This window comes from Populus trichocarpa, chromosome 5 (assembly GCF_000002775.5).
Source record: "Populus trichocarpa isolate Nisqually-1 chromosome 5, P.trichocarpa_v4.1, whole genome shotgun sequence".
In the NCBI taxonomy this organism is placed as follows: Eukaryota; Viridiplantae; Streptophyta; class Magnoliopsida; order Malpighiales; family Salicaceae; genus Populus; species Populus trichocarpa.
This window is the reverse complement of record NC_037289.2, coordinates 1,436,789-1,459,429: the sequence shown is the minus strand read 5'-3', so window position 1 is coordinate 1,459,429 and position 22,641 is coordinate 1,436,789. Positions and strand designations below refer to the sequence as shown.

General features: G+C 36.5%; 4 protein-coding genes and 2 non-coding genes across 8 annotated transcripts; all 6 read right to left on the bottom strand.

Moving 5' to 3' along the window:
• Positions 1-66: 66 nt before the first annotated feature.
• Positions 67-2,237, bottom strand: LOC18098640 (probable pectinesterase/pectinesterase inhibitor 21). Its single transcript, XM_006382385.3, has 2 exons — positions 1,028-2,237; positions 67-926 (listed from the first exon to the last, which is right to left on the bottom strand). The coding sequence occupies exons 1-2, from the start codon at positions 2,064-2,066 to the stop codon at positions 229-231; spliced, it is 1,737 nt and encodes a 578-aa protein (XP_006382447.1). The 5' UTR covers positions 2,067-2,237; the 3' UTR covers positions 67-228.
• Positions 2,238-3,875: 1,638 nt separating this feature from the next.
• On the bottom strand, positions 3,876-5,844 carry LOC18098639 (pectinesterase-like). Its single transcript, XM_052453313.1, has 2 exons — positions 4,787-5,844; positions 3,876-4,706 (listed from the first exon to the last, which is right to left on the bottom strand). Exons 1-2 carry the CDS (start codon positions 5,793-5,795, stop codon positions 4,015-4,017), a joined length of 1,701 nt encoding a protein of 566 aa, XP_052309273.1. The 5' UTR covers positions 5,796-5,844; the 3' UTR covers positions 3,876-4,014.
• Positions 5,845-7,874: 2,030 nt separating this feature from the next.
• On the bottom strand, positions 7,875-10,225 carry LOC18098638 (putative pectinesterase/pectinesterase inhibitor 22). 2 transcript variants are annotated; one of them, XM_052453166.1, is made up of 3 exons: positions 9,919-10,225; positions 8,847-9,740; positions 7,875-8,740 (listed from the first exon to the last, which is right to left on the bottom strand). In XM_052453166.1, the coding sequence occupies exons 2-3, from the start codon at positions 9,682-9,684 to the stop codon at positions 8,070-8,072; spliced, it is 1,509 nt and encodes a 502-aa protein (XP_052309126.1). In that variant the 5' UTR covers positions 9,685-9,740; positions 9,919-10,225; the 3' UTR covers positions 7,875-8,069. The 2 variants fall into 2 exon arrangements, with proteins under 2 accessions (XP_052309126.1, XP_006382445.2); XM_006382383.3 differs by having other exon boundaries at positions 8,847-10,225.
• A 119-nt stretch (positions 10,226-10,344) lies between these two features.
• Positions 10,345-14,112, bottom strand: LOC18098637 (F-box/LRR-repeat protein 3). Of its 2 annotated transcripts, none has more exons than XM_024601743.2 (7): positions 12,965-14,112; positions 12,505-12,630; positions 12,293-12,397; positions 11,805-12,204; positions 11,592-11,721; positions 11,217-11,478; positions 10,345-10,803 (listed from the first exon to the last, which is right to left on the bottom strand). In XM_024601743.2, the coding sequence occupies exons 1-7, from the start codon at positions 13,601-13,603 to the stop codon at positions 10,558-10,560; spliced, it is 1,908 nt and encodes a 635-aa protein (XP_024457511.1). In that variant the 5' UTR covers positions 13,604-14,112; the 3' UTR covers positions 10,345-10,557. The 2 variants fall into 2 exon arrangements, with proteins under 2 accessions (XP_024457511.1, XP_006382444.1); XM_006382382.3 differs by having other exon boundaries at positions 11,184-11,478; positions 12,965-14,111.
• Positions 14,113-18,593: 4,481 nt separating this feature from the next.
• Positions 18,594-18,677, bottom strand: LOC112327695 (small nucleolar RNA snoR53Y). The gene has a single exon (XR_002982118.1). It is a non-coding gene; the product is annotated as a small nucleolar RNA snoR53Y (small nucleolar RNA).
• A 464-nt stretch (positions 18,678-19,141) lies between these two features.
• LOC112327687 (small nucleolar RNA snoR69Y) lies at positions 19,142-19,244 on the bottom strand. The gene has a single exon (XR_002982111.1). It is a non-coding gene; the product is annotated as a small nucleolar RNA snoR69Y (small nucleolar RNA).
• Between the last annotated feature and the right edge of the window lie 3,397 nt (positions 19,245-22,641).

The window sequence follows — 22,641 nt, the reverse complement described above, 5'->3', positions numbered from 1 at the left end:
GATTGTGAAAAAATATTTCTTTCGTTTTCAATATTTGAAAGAAAGAACGGAGAGGGAGACAAGTAATTAAGTAATCTAATTAATGATTTAAGTTAATAAATAATCATTGTAGACTTCGGTCGAGGTCTAATCAGGGGAACAATAATTGGCATTACATGCAAATAGATCATGAAAATTTAGAAGAGGAAGAAAAGGAAAAACACTCTCAAATCAATCCCTTCTCCAAGCTCATTTTCTGGCCAAGAAAGGTGTGTAGGGGATTCCGGTAGTCTTGATCCAGGCACCGCCCTTGAAGAACCTTCCTGGTGTGAAATCCAAGGCGTGTTGACGATCGATGGTCTTGATACCATTCCACTTCACACGAGCTGCCTTGCTAGAACCAGGACCATTGTTGTTGAATTCTGTGTACCAACAAGTCTTGAGTCCGAAAGTTCCGAGCCAAGGTAGCCATCCTTCGGGCTGGATGACATCGTCAATGAAGGATTCCATGATGATTGTTCTTGAGAATTCCTTCCATGGACGGCCGAGATATGACTTGAATAGTTTCCTTTCAGGGAATAGGTCAGGATGGGCTGTGATTGTGCTGTTTTGGATGATAATAGCTGATGGTTGCCTCCTCATTTTCCTGCCTTGAGCTGTCACAATGCACTGTTGGTTTTCCAATGGCTTGCGGATCAAGAATTTGCAGTTTTGGAAGACTGCAGAAGCGTCACCAAAGACGAAGTCGATGGTGCCGGAGATGCTGCAGTCGCGGTAGAATTGACGCTTGGCGTGTGTGTACATTGTGTCCTGGTGTCCGTCCATTGAGCAGTTGTAGAAGAGAGCATAATCAGCCGAAACTCTCAATGCCACAGCTTGATGTTTGATGGCACCAGCATTGTTCTCGAAACCAATATTCTTGGCCACAAAGTTATCTCCGAGGACAACTGCAAGCAATCAGGCAGTAAAATTCCAATACATTGTTGTTGAATGTGTTAAATTTGGGAATAATGTACAGAATTTTGAAATATAATTCAGGCTTACGTACCGACTGTTGCGGTGTGATAGGTGTTGATTCCATCGACGAAGTTCTTGTTTCCGACGATGCGAGTAGTCTCCCTGCCATCTCCAATCACCATCAAATTAGTCATGCTCTTATTGAAATCAATGTACTCCTGATAAATTCCTGCCTTGATGTATAACACAAAGGTCTTGCTGCTCTTAATGGGAACATGATGCAATGCGTCTCTGATTGTTGAGAAATCTCCACTTCCATCCTTAGCCACAACAATGTCAGCCTTAATCTTGGAAGCAGGCGCTGCCAGAAGTCTGCGCTTTCCAAAGTCAGTCCAGGTGGGGAATATTTGATCACCATGTCCAAGAACAGGTAAATCATCTTGGAGAAGGCGGCGCTGGCCCAAACTTTCCAATGAAGGGATTGCGGAAGAGATCCCGGAAACGATGGCAAGGAGATTGGCGCTAAGCTCCATGGAAAGCTTCAATCCCTTCTTCATTTCCTTTCCAGCATTAGTGGTTGTGTTTTGGAATCCGTCCAAGCAAGTTTCTTGATATGTGATGGAAGCACTAAGCCAAGTCTTAACATCTGCCATCAATTTTTCTATCTCGGTAATATCAAAATCTGTTACTTTGTTAAGAGATTGCTTGAGCTCATCAACCGACATGGTCATAAGCTCTCTGCAGCTCTGAAGGGCCCCACGGGTTCTTGGGTCCTTTGAGAGTTCCTCCAAAACCTTTGATTTCTTGGAAGCCTCATTAACGTGCTTCTCTGCAATCTTGAATGCCATCTTGATCAATTCTCTAGGATCTGTGGTGTTTCCAGCAGCTTTTTGGAGGTTTTCTTCACATGTTTTCCTGTAATCTGTGGGCTGGCAAATGGCCTTGACGGCTTTCATGGAGGCAGATACTTGATTAGTGCTTTTATGATTGCTGTCATTGAGGTCCTCATTGCCGTCATTCCCAAGACCGACGCCAACGGAGACAGCTACAACCATAGCTACCAAGAGGAAAGAAGAGATGCCGATAACGGCTATTCTCCTCTTTCTGTTTGAATCATCCCCATAAGACATTTTTCTCTTAAGAAAATAAAACTATGGATCAATAACTTCAATGCCAAGAAAGCTGAAGAAAATGATCTCACTATCTTTCCCTTGCTTTTGTTTTCTTTTAGCTGCAGTGGGGCAAAGCTCGGTTGGCCTTCCCCTTGATTTTGAAGCCTGAACTACTTAAGTTGAAGTGATTCAAGGAAGAGGAATATTTATAAGAGATTGAAAGAAAGATAGTTTTCCAAAATTTGAGGTACAGAGGAAAAAGGGACAACGTAAGACAAGCTAGATCATTGTCATAGTTTCCTAAAAATGGAGCTCTACAGCTTGAAGTTTTGAGAGACAATTTTATTGGTGTTTCATCTTAATTTTAGGTGATTGACCACTTACATGTAGCTCTTCTAATAATGGATAAATACTCGTATTCTACCGTGTAGTATACACCATCCAAATTTTAAGAAAAAGTTGGTCTGTTTATTTTTAGAATTAGATGCACACATTGAGCTTATCTGTTGTTTCTGAGGTCATATCTTAGCATTGCTGTATAGCAGATGGCAACTCAATAGCAACTTGCAGAAATAAATATATTGCTGTTCTGATGCGGAACCTGTTTTTATTTCTGTGTGAGGAGGTTTATCCACTGCATTAAGAGACTAATTAATGTTTAACAATTTTTGTTCGCAAAATATTTCTTAAAAAAGAAATTATTTTTTTTTCATCAGAACAATGTCATTTGAATTCTGCATAATTAAAGTGTGCTTAGAGCAAAATCTCCAGATCATGCTGCCCAACCAGCCGGTTTGATTAGCTTATCGACGAAGACTGCATGTTAACAGTTCTTGAGTATTCCTTCCAAGGCCTGCCTAGGTTTTTTTTGTAGTACCCTTACTTGAGGCGAAGTCGTTAGCTGCTTCAATGGCAACAATTATGCATTGATCTGTTCTACCTTGATAAGTTATTGCATTGAACATTTTGTCCACTGGTAATTGCTGATAAATACCGCAAATTTGGAGACCAAGTATGAAATCAACCTTCCTGTATAGGTCACAGTCTGCAAATGCACTGCAAGAATGGCTTCAATAATGGCTACAATATACTGAAGCTTCTTCTCGGAGGACATGAATCTTGGTGCACAGCACAAGATTTGGTTGGCCCTGTGAATAAGCTAGGGGTCATATGCCTTACCTTATGATCTGATCATTTACTCTGTCAATAAAATTAAGGCTACTAGACTCGATATTGCTGCAAGTTTCTGCGTACTGAATTTTGCTGGATCAAATGTAGCCCGCCCGTCAGCTACACTCCAGTTGCCGGTTACCGCCGTCCTGTAATATTTTCTCTAATCATCATCAAATATTCCTTGTTATTAGGGATGGAAATGCGGTAGGTATAACGATGGAAACTAGTGTTTATCAAGCCTTAAACTGTATATTCTGAAATTCAATAATTCTTAAAACTGATCGGGAAAAAAAAAAAAAAAAACATTAATTGTTTATATAGTAGCTAAACCAACCTAGTTTATATAGAAAAACTCGTTTGACACAATGTCGATGTAATTCAGAAATGTATTTGTTAGAAGTTACACCTCAAGAAACATACTCGTCATAGAGACATTCACAGCATCAATCACAGCATATCCATCATTAGCAACAGAGTTATTTGGTGCCGCAGCTGCAGCTTCGCTAATGTTCGTAAAATCCCCTGTTACGTATGGATCCACAGCCACCATTTTGCTCACTGGGACACCATTTAAATTATGAACCAACCACAAGTGGTGAATCGAATTCATGTAATGTCTTCTAAATCATACTAACAATTAATGTGTGGTTAAATGTGTATGTATAAATATTCTGTCACGCAACTTAAAAAAAAATACAATGGGTACTAAAATTAGCCCACAAAATTATGGTATTCAAACAAATTAATGAAAATGGAAGAACAAAGAGCATGCAAATCATCATGATCTTTACATTCACTGTAAACCACCAACGTAAGGCACTCCTGTTCCTGGCAACCAGAAACCTCCTGCTATGAAGTTGGACACGGTGAAATTAGCCGCCTCGGTCCCACTAATCACATGATAACCAGGCCATTGAACCCTGTTAGTAGTATTTGATCCAGGACCAGTGTTATTGAATTCTGCATAATAAAGTGTGCTAAGTGCAAACTCTCCTGACCATGCGGACCAACCGGCCGGATCGATTACGCTATCGATGAAAGACTGCATGATAACAGTTACTGAATATTCCTTCCATGGCCTGCCTAGGTATGTTTTTGTTGAACTATTACTTGAGGCCAAGTCCTTAGCCGCCTTGATGGTACAATTTTGTATTGAAGTGCCTGTGTTTTGGTTAGGATCAGTCCGACCTTGAGCAGTCAGAGTATTGAACTGGTTGTCCAAGGGTAATCGCGAATAGATATTGCAATTCTGAAGAACAACTGCAGCATTACCGAATATGTAATCGATCGTGCCATAGATGTCGCAATCTCTGTAGAATTGCCTAAGAGAATGAGTGTATAAGGTGTCTTGGTAACCTTCAAAGCTGCATTTGTAAAATGTGGACATATCTGCTCCACTTCTTACTGCCACAGCTTGGTGCTTGATTGCTTCTGCCGTGTTCCGAAACGTTATGTTCACTGCAACAAATCCTTGACCAAGCACAGCTGCAAAGATAAATTGTCACTCTCAAAACGTTGGATAAGATTTCCTGATCAATCAAGTCTTAGTTAAATGCTAAGCTTACCAAATGTTGCTGAATTAAATGTTGTCCATCCATCATCTACACTTCGGTTGCCAGTAATCACAGTCTGGTTAATACCTGCTCCGATCATCATCAGGTATTTCTTGCTCTTTGGTATGGAAACGTACTCTTTATAGACGCCGGCAACCACATAAATCACATAATATCCATTGCTAGCAAAGGTGTTATTCGGTGCAGCAGCTACAGCTTCGGTAATGGTTCGAAACTTCCCGGATCCATATGGATCCACAACCACCACTTTGCTCACCAAGACACCAGTAAGGTTTGATGTTTTAAGGACTCTTCTTCCACTTACTGACTCGTAGATCTGTTTATCCTTGCTTGACATCATCAATGGCAAGCCTTTGCTTGCACCATCTTCCAAGTCAGAAAACACATGCTTTCTTTCGGTTAAATATCTACCTTTCATTGTGCTATGAGCCCAACCACGAGTAAAAAGTGCAAGAGCAACACTATAGTGCATGGTTCCGTTCGAGATAGGGACTAATAGGGCATTCTTGATGCTTGAGGATGATGATCTGTATTGAAGCCCATCCAAGCAGGTTTCCTGGTTGGTCAAAGTTGCACTAAGCAAGGTTTGTAAATCTTCAGCTTGGTAGCCTTGAAGGGCATCATCAGCACTAGACTTTAAAGTTTCCATTACGTATGACAAGTAGTCTATGTTTTCTTGAGCTAAGAACAGGCAATCTTCAAGGGCAAGAATGGTGGATTTGTACAGTGTTGAGGGAAGCCTTGAGTAATGTTGAACAAGCCAAAGAAACCTTTGAGCATGGGACAAAGATTGTTGAAATGAAATCTTGGCATAGTCATGTATGGTTCCAGGCTTATTATGTGGTAAAGAAGATTTGCAGAAATGGGGGAAACGTGTGTTCTCACAAATGGTTTCTGGTGTATTAAAGATGGATGAAAACGAGTAATTTGCAAGAGAGGGTGAACACAAGAGCAGGAGAAGGAGAGAGGTTGTGCATAAGGTGATTAGCTTGGAAGCCATGGCTGACACAAGATTTTGTGAATGGAAATGTTGAAATGGAGCTTTATACAGATCATTGAATTGTTTGTAATCTTGCATTATTACCTGTCAAAAACGCGTTCATCTTCATGCTCGTGCCACCACAACTGTAGTGGAGGAAGTAATTTTGTATCTCTCTCTCTCTCTCTTTTTTGCCACCTTAATATGTGAGGAAGATACATGATCCAATTATAACAAGAGTTTAGTTTGATGAATATGGTAATTAACTGTCTTAAACCTTTCAATCAAGCTCCAGAGATGACAATCTACGAGGACAGATGAAGCTTGTCATCCATAAATTAAATCCTAAGAAAATAAATTCTTGTGAATGTATAAACAAATTAAAGATCTTATTGGAAAATTATTTAGTTTTGATACATAATTAAAGCTAACTTAAAAATACTTCTGTTGTTTTTTTAGAGATCACAAATCCGTTGTTGCTAAGATTGCATTTAAGTAGTGTTTCAGGAGGACAAAGGGAGACAAATGGGGCAGGGTTAGGAAATTTAATTAGAGGGAAAAATTATCAATTTTTTTCTAGGAGGGTTAAAATTTAGATTTTACCAGTTTTATGGCCAAAACTATAAATTATTCAAGGAGAGGTTAGCAAAAACAAAATGTTCTTGTAGGCCCCTCAGCCACCTTCTCTACCACTCTGGAAAAAAAAAATTAATTGGAAGAATAAAGATAAAAATATAAAATAAATTTGTTTTTTTAATAATTTTAGAATGAATTTTTTTAAAAAAAATATATATATAAAGTACATTAAAACATTTTCTGTATATTATTTGTTTCTATTGTCTTTAAACATTATCTAAAGATCTTAATTAAAAAAAAATCATTTCAAACATAAGTGTGTTTAATCTTAAATTTTCTAAGACTTTTTTTTTATTATTATTAACATGGATGTTTATGCTAGCTTGCGTGTACCTCAACTAATTCTACGGGCTCTGAAGTTAACAACCATGTAAGCCTCCAGTGGCTATCATATTAATAATCACATGACTTGAATTTGAAACCACAAGAAAAGCAAACTTCTTGATTCTAAACTCTTATTACTGGACCACCTATTAGCCCTTGATCCCAAAACTTTTTAATATACCTAGTTAAGGTTGCATTTATATTTCATTGGTTTTGGCCAAACTGCGAGAGTTATGAGACCTTAATTAGAATATAAATTATGTATATCTTATAATTGAAAATCTTTCTAATTAAGTTTTTTGGTTAAAAAATGGATCGAATTTCAACAATTTCTTCCGAAATCTAAGTCGGTATTTAAAATAAAATGCCACCCACAAAGATATTATGTAGCCCCACGAAGAGAAAACTAAGATTCATAGTACAAGTCAACTTCTTAATCAATTGTTTTGAGGTAGTGGTGTCCATGTAAACACCTCCATCCAACAATCTTACTTGACTTGAGTCCCATGAATATCAAGCTTAATTTTGCCTCAGGTGTTCATCACCTAGACACTCCTCCTCCTCCTCCTGCCACCACCGCTACTACCACTGTTGCCGTTGAATCATGTAGTGGAGGGAGTGGTGTAAATACATGTGCTTACTAATGTTTAGGTCATGGGTTTCAGTCTTCATATATAAAATACAATGGTACATGAGCGGGCCGATGAAATCAAGATGCGAACTAAATATAATGTTTTTTTTTTAAATTCATAAAATTGATATAATTATATTTTTAAAAAAAATTCATAGAATTGATATAATTAGATTTCATTTGGGTTTCATGAATTGACTTCTCAAATTACTTAAATTTAACTAGATTAATTTAAAAAAAAAATGTTTAGATCAGGTTTTAAGGCGATGAATAATCGAATCTACATAATAAATTTTGACAAGTATGGTATGATCAATCATGAATTTCTTAAATAAATGACAAGTGAGTCAAAATCTAGCATGGCACTGAGAATTGGGGGAGCAAAAGCAGTGGTCCAGAGGCCCCATCGATACCCAAAGTTGCAAATCACAAATTTTAAGAAGCAAAATTCATAGTCAGTGTTTGTTCTTTTTATCCTGAAATAAATATTAACCAAAAGCCTACTAAAATTAAAAAGTAATTAACACTAACTAGTTATTTTCCTTGATTATAGCCAAACATACACATATTCGGATCAATTGGATCCCCACTAGATAGATGGGCCGAGGTTGGCCCATAAACTTCAATTTCATACAAATTAAGTAGTGTTGAAGAAAAATTCGAACAGAAAGCTTCAAAAATAAATGTATATAATATAAGGTGGGTTAATTGCTCAAGCCTGCTGTGAACTTGACGCCGGTCGATGGCAACCATGACAAGCCGTCGATGAACTGTGCGGCGGTAAAAAATTTAGCTGTGGCAACATCCTGAATGATGTGGTAGCCAGGCCATTTGACCCGGCCAGATAGTAATGCTCCAGGGCCATGGTTCCTATACTCACCATACCACAATGTGCCTAATGCAAAGTTTCCATACCACTCAAGCCACCCTCTAGGCTGGACCAGAGCGCTCATGTATGTGTTCATGAAAACTGTCCTGGAATATTGCTTCCATGGCCGCCCTAAGTATGTCGGTTGCGAGGCAAAAATGTAGCTATCTTGAATCGAAAATCCGGTGCTTTGGTGAGGGTTTTTCCTGCCTTGAGCAGTGATTGTAACCTTTTGTAGTGGTAGTGGCACTCTAGTGTATATCTTGCAATTTTGGAACACAGCAGCACCATTGCCAAAGATGTAATCTATGGTGCCATAAATCTCACATTCGCGGTAAAATTGGCGGAGAGAGTGAGCATAGAGGGTGTCTTGATAGCCTTCCATGCTGCACCGGTAGAAAGCGGATTGGTCTGAATCAACTCGAAGGGCCACAGCTTGATGGTTTAATGGTCCAGCCGTGTTGCGAAATGTCATGTCTCTTGCTATGAATCCCTTTCCAGAGACAGCTACAAGCAAAAAAAAAAAAAAACATCATTGTAGAACAAACATCAGCATGTAGATGTAAGCCAAAAACAAGTAATGAACAGCATGCACAAATATTTAGATACTCACCCACAGTAGCAGTTCTAAAGGAAGTCCATCCTTGCATGAAATTGCGATTGCCTGTGACCACAGTCTGTCCAATACCGTCCCCGACGAACATGATATTGGATTTCTTCCTCTTCATGTCAATGTTTTCTCTATAAACACCCTTCTTCACATATATGATATACCTTCTATTACTATAGCTTGGAGCTTCATTAATGGCCTCTGTGATGGTACGGTAGTGACCGGTGCCATCTCCAGCTACAATTGCATCTATGTGCATACCAAGAGAACTGCCTTTCAGAAGCTCTTGATCACCTTCTGTCATCCACTCTGGGAACTTATCCGAACCTGAATTTGTAGTAGTACCATTATCGTTTCGTGGAGGTTTAAAAGGTAAGCTATGCAACTGAGTATACAAAGCTAAGACGTTGCCAATTAGCTGCGTGACTTGTTTCAGGCTTCCTCTGATAAAGTTCTCGAGATGTCCATCTGTGCCTTCAAATCCTTCAAGGCACGTATCTGGGTTGCTTAGTGCAGCACTAAGCCAAGCTTTCAAGTTTCCCTCGTAGTGAACATTCTTTATGCCTGCTCGGATATTGTTCATCTCCTTTAAGGACCATGCTAGCTCAGATACTGAGAAATCAAGAAGCTCTTTGCAATCCTCGATCGCAACTTGTTCACGATAACTGACAGACAACGCATTGAACTTGGTGATCATATCAATGGCTCGCATCGCTTCATCGAGCGTTGCCCTAAGGGCAGCATGGAGAATAGAATGTGCAGTAGGACCACTCTTTTTGAGCTCAGCTTGAAAATTTGATAGGCATGAGCTCTGGTTTTCAACATCGCTACAAGCTTGCATAATCAAAGCTTGTGCATTTAATGTTTGTTCTTCTGATGAGGTTACATTGGATAAAGCTTCAAGAGAAGGTAGGAAAAATAAAATAAAAAGAAAATTAGCTAAGGCCATGATTTGGGCAAAGATAGGAAGGGGAAAGGAGTTGTTTGGTTGCCCTTTTTAAAGAAAAACGTTTTAGGGAATGTGGATTGTCTGCTTTCAAAGGAAGGGCTTAACCTTTTGAGTTGCAAAGTATACCTTCTTGCCTGCCTTTTTCCTTGGACAAAGTTCAAGTTATGCTTACTTCTGAGGGCACGGTGTTCGATATTCTTTCACTATTTTTCCCTTGTTAGGTAAGCCTACCGCTTCTCTGTATATGTGGAATCCTATACTGTCTGTTGCACTATGCAAAATTTGCAGTGTGCACGAGCCCAGATAGGATCCCACTGACTTGGTAGTATTTGAACAGATTGTGGCTTGCATATATGTAGCCCAACACAGATAGGGATTAGGAAGCACCCAAAACATGTTAAGCCCAGGAGGAAACATGGCATCCTCAGCCAATCAAACCATTTGAATACTGCATTCAACATATAAATGAAAGACAGTCACCTCATGACTTCATGAGCAAGGACTTGTGTCAAGACACCAGAACTGAGCTTTCAATCAAAGCACACCAAAGAGTAAAAAAGTCTTCATTCTCAAATGATTCTTATTGCAATGTTGTTGATCTCACCAATCAAGTTCAACTTATTACTTGCAGTCTTATACAAAGCGATTAGCATGAAAAATACTCATCATGAAATCTTATGAACCCAAAAGCTTAAGATGAAACACCCTCCCTAAGGGAAGAATAGAGCCAAGTGGATCACTTTCTAGTGCTTTCTTAAAACTTCTCTAATCCCATCTAATTTTGCAACCCCTGGCATGCAAAATCCCTTGTACTTCAGAGGAAAGCAAGAAACTTAGAGCAGCAACTAACTTGATCTTCTTGATTCTGACACAGCAGGCTCTAAGCACGAGCTCAAACCCCTCCACAGTGACATTTGTGAGGTGCACCAAATCCACATCTTGCAGGCGAGTCAAGTTTCCCATCAGCATGCATAATGTCATGTCCGTGATAGCACAGTAGCTCAAATTTAACTGCCACCATCAAAACATTTCATTGTGTTTGCATGGAATTCCCTACCTTAACACCCAAAATAAACTAACTTGTACCACTTGAAACAGAAATGAAATCAGGCGATGTAGATATTTAGAATATGACAGCTCTATTCAGTTTCGTTCAAATACCTAGTGTTCCCATAAAAAAATGGCTATGCATTCATTTTTATTCATTGCAATATCCTGATTCCCCCAACCCCCCGAAAAGTAAAACCCAAAATGTCATTTATATGTCTTGTGACCTCCTGCGTGAGATATATAAACTGCTTCTAGCATTTTTTTTCTTTTCTAATTTGCATACAAAAGCATAGATACTTTAATAGAAATAGCAGTTCCAGGTTGAAGTCACGATTCAATACCTGTCGCAAGTTCCGTGAGTAATAGGCAAGTACCTGAAACCCTGAATCATCAATTTTCTCGCAATGTTTCAAGTCTAAATAGGTCAGCCTCTTACACCTGGTAACCAATGCTGTCAAACCTACACTTGTGATTTTATCAAGCCCCCTCAACTCCAAGTCAGATAATTCCTCCAAATAACCAAGAGACTTCATCCCTTTGTCAGTGACCTCAATGCAGTATGACAAGTTCAGCTTCCTTAACTTCTTGCAGCCACTTGATAAAGCTGCTAAACCACCATCTCCAATATTCTTACAGCTGTGTCCAAAAAATAAATAATACAGTCAACTCTACTATCTACTAGGTAGGAAAATCACAACTCACATTTCTACTAGGGAGGAAAATCACAACAATTATTTGGCTTAAATTACCGGTATAGATCAAGTTCATGAAGCTCTGAACAATTAGAAGCAATATAAAAGAGTCCTTTGTCTGATATGTTTGTGCAAAGTCCTAATTTCAAACACAAAAGCCTGGAACATCTAGAAAGGCGTTCAAGCCCTGCAAATTACAAATAACAAAGTCATCAAATCAACTACATGCTAATAGCTTCACATGATGGACTTCATATCCTGAAAGCTTACCTCTGTCATTTATGCCACAACAGTCGGTGAGATCAAGCACTTCAAGTAGCAAGCAATGTAATCCAAGCTGTTCGAGACTCTTCTCAGTGATCATATTGCAAGACTCTAACTTCAGGCACAGAAGGTTCCTACATGAGTTTGCTATAGCAGATATTGCAGCATCGGCTATAGAACGGCAACATGTTAAATTGATGATCTTCAGATTGACACAGCCAGACACCAGCTGAATAATTCCCATATTAGTGACCCCTCCGCATTTGCTCAACCCAATTTCAATTAAAGACTTGCAGTTACTGCTGATTGTCTGGAAAATAGTGTCGGAACCTCGAACCCCATCAATTATGATGGTGTTCAGATTCTTCAATTTCTGTGTGCACTTGACAAAGCTTGGAGAAACTTCCTGCCGGCAAGACAGATTAAATTTAGTTTGTTTTACCTGAAAAGATAATCACTTCCAAAAATCCAACAGATTGTTAGCATTGACTTACTGAAAAGCAGTGACCTGCATCAATATGCAGAAGATCACTATGTCCTCCAATCAAGGAACTTAACCCATATGAACTGACACAATCACACCTTGCAACATCAATTTTCTGCAGCCAAAAGAACATGCAAATCTCGGAACATTAAGAATTGATTACTTCAATTTTCAAGAAATTGAAAATTTCAATTTTACCCCATCACATTGTAAGTATGATACCTGCAGTAAAGGGCATCCATTTTCAAGAAATTGCAATCCAACATCATTTACAAAAGGGCATCCCACCATAGCCAAATCCTCCAGCTTTGGCAAAGAAGCAATAGAACGCAGCGATTCACTCGTCACCTGAAGCCAACCCATCAAGTTTCATTACACGCATTAACACTAACTTAATCCAGTTCATTGCAAAATACACAACAAGGGGAAATTTTTTCCCAAATTCGCTCAACATATATCCCATCCAATTTTTTGCCTAACAAAAAGGAAAATGTTAGTAATTCAAAAAAACAAATCACGTTTCTCTCCATTTTCCCTGTTTTCCCCCAACTTATAAACCCACATTATCCTGCATCTACATTTTCTCATGAAACAAACTATGATCTTAAATCTCCAAGTGACTTCGCAAGATGAACAAGATCAAACACAAATACAAAATCAACGTGGTAAACCGCAAACAAACCTTGAGATAAGAAACATCAAGAAACTTCAACTCCAAGCACTTCTTACACAAAAGCTCAACACCAAGATCACTAATCTCCATACACCACTTCAAACTCAACCTCTCCAATCTTCCACACCCAACAACAATCTTAGCCAACCCAACATCACTGACTCCTAAACACTTATCCATCCTCAACTCCCTCAACCCTCCACAACCCGATATCGCTGCCGCCTCCCTATCACCAAACCCACAACAATACGACACATCAACACTCTCCAAACCCTTACAAGCACCCACCAACATCTCCAACCCCGCAAACTTCAGCCCATTAGCCCTACTCAAGTTCAAACACTTCAAATTCCTAGCCCATATCGAGTGATCAACATGATGTAGTAACGACGATATAGTCCAGTCGTCGATACGTGGACAGACTGAGAGGTCTAGAGTGTGGAGGTTGGTGTAGTTCTTGAGGAGAGTTAATAAGAACTCAACATGAAGGACACGTAGAGTTTTGCGTGTGAGTGAGTCAACTCGATGTAATTCTTTGCAAACGAGCCTCCATGTCTTGCGATCTGAGTCTTGAACGAGTTTCTCATTGACCCGAATGAGTAAATCTTCTGTTAAGACAGAAAGTATAGGTGTAGACCGAGTTGACATTGATTTTTAAGAAATGAGTTCTCTTTCCGACGCTGTAAGCAAGCAAGAGTTTAGATTCTTCCGATGAAGAACGTAGTTTGAGCAAAAATTTTCTAGTTTTCGAGAAGGATTTCTTTTTTTCAAGAAAGCTGGGTTCTTCGAGGAAATTAAGGTTTGTGTTTTTTTTATGGGATTTTTTAGGGGATTAAGGATTGTGGGGTGTTTTGGTTTCTGGGGTGGTGGAGGTGTTTAGGTGGGGACAAAGAGGAAGAGGAGGCGGAGGTGGAGGAGAGGATGGTGGGAGGGTTTAGAGAGGCTTCGAGCAAGGCTGAGACAAGTTTTGAAGATCCAATTCATTTTCTTTTTCCGGTGACCGGTTGATGATGAGAAGGAAAGGAAATCTGATGAGGTTGGTGAAGATGGAAATGTTTGTGTTGCAGTGAAGAAGTAGAGACGGAGAAGATGGAAGAATGGTTTGGTGTCTGGGCGACCACAATAGCATACTAACTCCTAGCCCCTAGGTATGGGTAACAAATAGGAAAATGTTTAGATATTTATATTTAATTTGATGAATAAAAAATAAGGTACAAATAATATCAAAATTAATGTACTGCTATTTTATTTTATATTAAATAGTAAATAATATTAGGACAATTAACATTTATATGCATATCTAAAAATCAATGAATGAAATATTGGTGCATAATATAATAAAAACTATACCCGTAAATACCTATTACCAACCTTAATACTTAATCATATTCCAAAAAGAAAAATTGATAATGGTATGTGCAAATATATGCATTTAAAATTTCCATGCATGTATTATATTTAAATTTGATTGATTTTGAGTAATTTTAAATTTCTGTGCTTTTATGGATCATAAAATTTTTAAGAATATTTTTTAAATTTAATTATGAAAAATCCAATAAATTCATATTATTTCACTGAAAGTTATAAATAAAAACACATCAATTTTAAAAATTGTTCTTAAAAAATAACAGTAAGGAAAAAAATAAAGAAATTACCAGCACCCCATCAAACTTAGGGCTTTTTATTTTTGCATTTCAAAACTGTTTTTGAAAAAAATATTTTTTAATTTTTTCTTAAAATTAATATTTTTTTTATATTTTAGATCATTTTAATGGGTTGATGTCAAAAATAATTTTTTAAAAAATAAAAAATATTATTTTAATGCATTTCTAAGTAAAAAAATACTTTGAAAAGCAATTGCTATCACATTTTTAAACACCCCTTTAATATGTATTTGGTGTTGTGGTGGCTTTTATGATTGTAGTTTCAAAAAAATAGATTTTAAAAAATATTTTTAATTATAATTTTAAAAAATATATATTTGATTAAAACTGTTATGGAATATATTTTTTATTAAAAAAATGAAAAGAATATTATTCTAGCTTTATAAAATTAATGTTTAAAATATAATTATATATAATATTAAGTATAAGAATTAAAAGCTATTTAGCTAGCTAAATTTTTTTTTTTAATTGGATAAAAACAAAAATTACTTTATTTGAGAGTGTAGTAATGATTGTTTTTCAAAGTATTTTTCATCTCGAAATACATGAAAATAAAGTTTTTTTATCTTTTAAAAATTATTTTTGATATCAGTATATCAAAATAATTTAAAAATAAAAAAAAAATATTAATTTAAAATAAAAAAATAAAATAAAATTTAATATTTTTTTAAACATATTTTTAAAACGCAAAACCAACTAGATTCAATAATTTGACTATCATGGCAGGAATTCAACTATTTGACTTTACTTTACACGTCCTATTTTTATTCCTTGGTTGATTTTAGAGATTCACAGGCCTTCCACAGCTGATTATTACTCAGAGAACGGAAAAACATCCAAAGCGGTTCTCTTGGAGTACATGAATTGACCAAAACATCCTTTAATTGTTTGATATCTCGAATGTACGTGGACATGTGCTGAGCCAGACAAGCCCACGTGGAAGAAATAATCAGGTCATTTTAGTCAAGAACTTTTCTGCATTAAAAGTCGTAAAAACCGTGCTCCCTGTCCCACCACACGACACGTGTCGGGTAAAGATTAGATTCAGGAAAAAGTACACAACAGCAAGCTTCTATTCAGGGTAAATTAGTTTTTGATCCCTGTAGATGAAGAAGTATTCTATTTCAACTCTTATAGTCTTAAACTCTCAATTAAATCCCGAAATTGATCATGATTGTTAGATATCTAGTGATTGTGCTTAGGATTGATTTTTAATAACCATGATTTTTATTCCAGATCATGTTTTTGAAATCTTAAACAAACAAAAAAAAATTAAAATCACAATTGAAAAAATATTTTATAACGTGAGAACAAACTCCAAACCAAAAACACACTCGTCGGTAAGGGGATAGATTATATTTTTCAAAAATCAAATCAATCAAATCCGTTGAAGTTAAGATCTTAAACTATAGGGTCTGAAGTGAGCTTTTATAAAGATTCAGGGACGAAAGATATAGTTTACCTGCTGTCCTTTTCTGGTGAGGTGAATAGAAGAGTACATCACCTTCTACGATTTCTTACTAACCTTTGTACGGTTAGTATTCGCGGGACCCAGAGAGACCGTACCTATCTGCTTACCTTCCTTTGATGGCGGTGGGTCCCATGGAACAGAACCTAGTGCTCACATGCATTGATTTTTTTATTTTCTATTTTCTGTGCCCTTTTTTATTGCTAAAATTGGCATTGAACCTGTCCACTAGGGAAAAAAAAAACAGGGTTAGTGCCTATTTGTCCCTCCTATTCACGGTAAGTATACTTTTAATATAAATTACAATAATAAATAAATAAATAAATAAATAATGATAATAATAATAATAAATAAATAAATAAATAAGTTATACGTTTTTGTTTCGTATCCAAGAAGGAAACGGGGGAGAAAGAATTTAGAATATAGAAATGTTGCTCTATCAAATTGCTGGTCAGTTAGAATCTGGCCGCACAACGTTAAGAGAGTTGCATTATTTTATAATGGTCGGTGCTTCAATAATTATTTTTTTTATTTTTTAATATTAACACCCTAAAAGATCTAAAATTATTAAAATATAATTTAAAATCAAGAATTTTCAAACACGATTTTTTAATGCGAAAGGAAGCGCATTCGGGAAGCACGATAAAAGACCAAATTCAATGTTTTCAAAGACTTGTAAATCTCTTGACGTTGCCAAGGCAACCGACGCATCATCCATCATGTCACTGTAATGCAGCATTTCGTGGAAGAATATCCATGGCAACGGACAAAACCAGAGGCCCGTTCGAATACGGAAAAAGGAAGAAGACAAAGGGAGGATGGTGTGTTCCTGTGGAGCTCTGTGTAGCCAAGCATGAATGTTATTTCGTGCTACAGCAGCAGCAGCAGCAGCAGCAAGTGCTTCCATGTCAACATGATGGCTTTAATTCAATTGCTTTAACTAAGATAAACAGGCTGATGATCCGAAACTCAAGCTTTGAATTAATAAATTACTGAATTAATTTCTTGAGTCAACTTAAGTATCCCTACAATCTGTAAGATGGACCAAGATATAGAGAAGATTGGTGTCAGCCCATCTAATGACAGAAAGCATGCATCTCTCTGCTGGGCCTGGATTATTATCCTGATTAAAAAAATTGCAATCAATTTTTCATGCAACTTTTGATATACCCAGAGAGATTGGAATTCCAACGAAAATGCTAAATATTGAGGGAAAAAAAACCCCCAAGAAATCACGACTATCTGACCATGATTTAATATGAATTTAAGTAATAAACCCCACTAATTTGGTGATCTCGTGTATTTTTTTATTTTATATTATTTTCTTAGAAACATAGTTGCTAAACTTTATAGTCAGATAGTCGTGATTTCATAAGGTGAAAAAACTTTATGGCATTCCGATAACAAGGCCGAAGGTTAGGTGAAAAAATGTAAAATGAAATTGAAGGATCACATAACCAATCTCTAGCTCCAAGTTTTGCTTCTTTCAGTCTTCTACTAATTAGCAAGCTCCCATCATCTTCCTTTCTCATTTCCGGTAACAGTTATAGGTACTGAAATGCACAAAAGGAGCACAAACTGCATCTTCTTCAGGCAATATCTTACAATATAGAAGAGCTGTTGGCTTTCCTATTGGATTATCTTCTATGAAACGAACAAGTGTCACAAACCCTTTCTCATCTTCGCCTTCCTCGTTACTTTTCTCGCTTTTTATGTTCTTTGCTCATTGAACTAATTTTCAAGTTAAAGATGTATGATTTCCCAAGTCTTGAAGATGAGAATGATATGTTCCGAGTGCTGATGAACAAAAGATGTTTGGTTTCTAAAACAAAAACTAGTCCGACGTCGACGTTACTGATTCCTCTCCTATTGAAAAACACCATGCTGCTAGCCAATGTCCTGGAGGTTCTTTTGGGGTCTCGATTCCTACTATTTTCTCTGTACTAGATGGCAACAAGAACAGCATAATATTTAAAAATGATCCTCACAGTACTAAAATAACTTAAAGCTAACGCAATACAGACCAAGAAACTTCAAACATCTCCATAATTCACGATCTCGAGGCATCATCAACCTAGTCCAGACCCAACCGAGTCCACTCAAAGAAAAAAATATTTATTAATTTTTTTATTTAAAGAAAAATTGGAAGTTGGATTAGTGAGACATCATTACTTAAGCAAACCCTTTGAAGTTAGAACCTTGCCCCCAAGCACCCACTAGAGCCAGTTGTGAGGACTAAATGCTTGATAGGCCTATCTGAAGATATTGGCTTTCTGAAAAGAAAACTTAGCCCATAGGATGATAGGATATCACTAGAGCCATTCTCGTAGATGGATTTGGACAACTAAACCAGAATGTTTAGAGTTTGCCATCGCACTTTGGAGGCAGTTTTTCATGGAAAAAAAATTGGGAACTTGATTGTTTCATCAAGTTAATTAACAGTTCACGATGCAAAAGCCAGGATGAACTAAAGAAATAGAATGTAATAACAAAAAATTATAGCAATTGTTCCCTCAGCAAGATTGAGAAAGAGTTTCAGTCATCCAATGATCAGCATTAGCATGGTTCATATTTAAGCATCACTGGGAACATCCATCAATTCAACTCCAGTTTCAATTACCATAAGCAAATCTTAATCTAATACAAGCCAACTGACAGCAAACAGGGCATGGACTAGCACACGAAGACATGAAGTCATTACAAAATCTATTGTTAAAATAAATGAAAAACAAGATTTAAAGCAAAATCTAAAATTTATGACACAGCAAAAACATAAACTTTCAACAACAAGAAAGCTAAGTTAAACCAGTGTGGCCTTCCAAGGATTTAAAGCAACCCCAGAAGGTTAAAAACACCAAAGATACTAAATCCAAGCACACATGTTATGACACAGAGACAACATGTCACCTCAGTAAATTGATGGTGCTGTTTTCAGTCGGTGTACGATCAGTGATACCACCGCATTAAGTATGACGGGGAACATTAATTCACAAAAATTAAGAATAAACATAAGTAAGACCATAAACCCAGATGAGAAATTTAGGTAAAAGTCAATGTAAAAGCTCAGATAAATGTGAGAAAGTGTAAATTCCCTGACCTTACAAAAAGGTCTCATAATGAGCTGGGATTATAAGCATTTATCATCATAGCTAAGACAAGCAATCTCAATTAAACATCCAAAGAGAAAAAAAAACGAGAACTAAAAACACAGAGAGAGAGAAGGAACTTGAAAACTAGTTTGTTAGGAGGGGGAAACAGCAGGAAAGTTTCGAAGAAAGAGCGGGGGTTAGGGTTTATAAAAGGGAAAAGATGGGAGGCTAGGGTTAGGGTTTGATAGATATCTGGTTTCCAACTGTATCCCCAATCTAATGGTTAATTACAGAGGCAGACTCGGTCGAGTTGGGTAACGTAAGGGGTGTGCTTGGAATATGAAACATGGGCCATATGAGCCCAGTTGATCCAAAGTGGAGGACATTTCAGCCCAACCGGATTCTTATGGTTAAGCTTTAGCCCAAAGTGAAGATAAATACGGGGAGGGTTGTCTTGACGATAAATTTTGAGTTTGGATACACTCATGCATAATTTTTAGACTCGATCTGGTTTAAGGTTTTGATTTTGATAAAAAATCAAAACGATGTCGTTTTAGTAAAAAAATAAAAATCAACGGGTTGTAACTGGGTTTTTGACCGAGTCTTGCCGGGTCAACCAAATCACACCAGATTTTTTCTTTTCCAGTTTTTTCTTCAACCCTGCTCGGTTCTAGCCTCGGATCGACCTGTCGGCCAGGCTTTAAAATTATGCACTCATGTGATGAATCATATAATCCCAAACATAGATGTCAAATTTGATATGAGGATTAACTTAGAATTTTTTTTGAATTATTGAATCATGGGATTAATTATCATAAAAAAAGTAATTTTTTTTTTTTAGTATTGACTCTACCAAGTTTGAAATTACTAAAAATTCATCAGAAACAATTTAATTTTTTTTTAAATTCATATCTTGTCTATTTTAACTAAAAATTCAGTTTAATCAAGTTTTGAAAAATTCAACGTTGCATGCCAAATTTAACAATTATAATCCTGACAAAACCTGTGAGGACAACTACAAGGATATACCCTCATCACGTATTAACTCCCAAAGGCTAATTTATAGGAAGGATTGAATTTTTTTTATGTAAGATTTAATTTACAAGTTATATTTCGTAGTTATTTATACTTTATTTTGAACAATAAAAAAGTGTGGTGAGATTGCAGCCGCTTTTAAACTAATTACAAGTCCAAAAATTATTTGGTTTCATCGTTGTTAAAAAAAAATTAATAAAAAAAATTTAAATTCTTTAAAAACGCAGTTACATCCATGTTACCAAACGCTCAGAAACCATTGTTTTAACCTGCTAATACTCTCTGGAGCACTGTCTTCATATTCAACCTTCGTAAAAGTTTCCTTCAATATATATATAAAATACTTGTCCGCAAACATTGAAGACACAAGGGAAAGAAAACACAACAACATCAGCTCTTACTCGAGTTTTTATTGCAGACCAAATTCATATCAATAATACATGAATATCAACATCTATAATCTTCAAATCAGCAGGAATCAATGCTCGGGGTTTTCAACAGCATATACGGCTTCAGAGGCAATCGAATAGAAATTCCCCCATTCCTCGAGCTTGTCAGTAACAGATTTGATACTAACATGGGCTGCCGATAATTCTGATTTACATTCCGTGGCTTTATCAAGAGCAGAATGCAGGTCTAAGCTTGCAGTCCCACCTGATAGCCCATCGAGGCTAATGAATGTAACTGATTGTTTGAAAAGGGATGAACAACTCTCGAGTGCTGCCTTAGATGCAGGGTTTATGTCTTTTCTCTTGAGCAAGGCAGCAAAGAAACAGCTTGTAGCAGTTGTTTCTCTTCTTGCCCTATCCAAGGCATTCTCTGCAACAGCCTTGGCACTGGTCACCATCAATGATTTTGGATTGGCCATCAGGGATTTGACGCAGATTTCATAGCTACGGATTTCGGTTTGTGGGCAGACCTTGCTCACCAATTCTGTTGGGATTGTTGCCTCGGTTTGAGAGGGAAAATGCAGGAAGAGAAACAAGGCAATGGCAGCAAAAAACAAAACACTAGTATTCCTGGAACCCATTGTTCAAACGAAAGAAATTAAAGGCTTCTTGCTGTGATGTTCTGTGTTGCATTTGCATCTCATTGCTGGCATTTTATAGAGCACAAACATGCCTAATTTTAGAATGTTATTGCAAGTTCTGTTGTCCTGACAGGATATACAGAACAGGTTGGATCACACTCATCGAAAGGAATACAAATCGGGATATCCAGGACAGTTTCAAGGTTTCTTTTTAACAACTATAATCCCGACAATACCCAATATGATGAGTACGATCAAGGTTGTCAAAAATATTTTTTTGACACGATATGAAAAATACAATATAAACTCAGATCGTAAACTCATAAGTAATTTTTTTTAACTAATTATATATTGACAATTTCAGCTAAAAAATTAAATTACATTAAAATCTGATAAAATAGGTCAACAATATTATAATCAATGAGTGATTTAAATAAAATGAGATAGATAGATAGATAGTATGAATTAATAAATTAATGACATGAAAAATAAAAAGTCTTAAAACAAAATTTCTCAATACAGGAGAATCACTTAATGGTAGGAAGTAAACATGAATCTAATGGTCCCCTTTTGGGTTGAAAACTAATGAGTCTAAACTAGTAATTAATTAATATAAATTCAATAATAAACTAAACCCCTAAACAATGTCTAATACGCTAGAAATAATTCAAATTAAAAATAATTATTCAAAAATAAATAAATAAATAGAATAGAATAATAAAAAAAGTTTTCATGTTAAAATTCCTTCATGAAGCCCGAATCTCCAATTTTCGCATAGTCTTGGCAAATTTAAGTCCTGATTTCAAACATGTCACTCTCTTTCATCTGGATGAATTACTGGGCCTACGATATATGATTGGAAAGCTTGAGCTGTCTAGTTCTTATCCCAACTTTAATCGCAGCAAAATTTCACTGGTAACTCTAGATATGTCCCAAACACTTCACGGAGGTCTAGTTTGACATATTTGACAAGATTCGTCTACTAACTTTGAACCTATGAAATATTATGTTTCCGAACTCTATTTGACCTGAAAATTTACCACAATATATTTTCATGTGTTTAATATTTCTCTGTAAAATTTCAGCTCTATCCAATGTACGGTTTGAAAGATATGCTCAATATCGCAAAACTAGTTAACAGACATTTTAAGGCCAAATTTGAACCTGACTTGGTTTATATTACAAATTTAGTAAACTCGAACCGATTTTAATGATTTTGCACGTGTTAAGTCCGATTTTACTGATTTTCGAGTTTTTAGTTTGATTTTGCACGTTAGATATATGTTGACTCGTAAAATTATATGATTTTACATTAACTCGTAATTTTAATAACAATGAGTACGACTGCAGGGATATACCCTTAGCACCGATTTACTCCAAATGCTCAATTTGTATGAAGA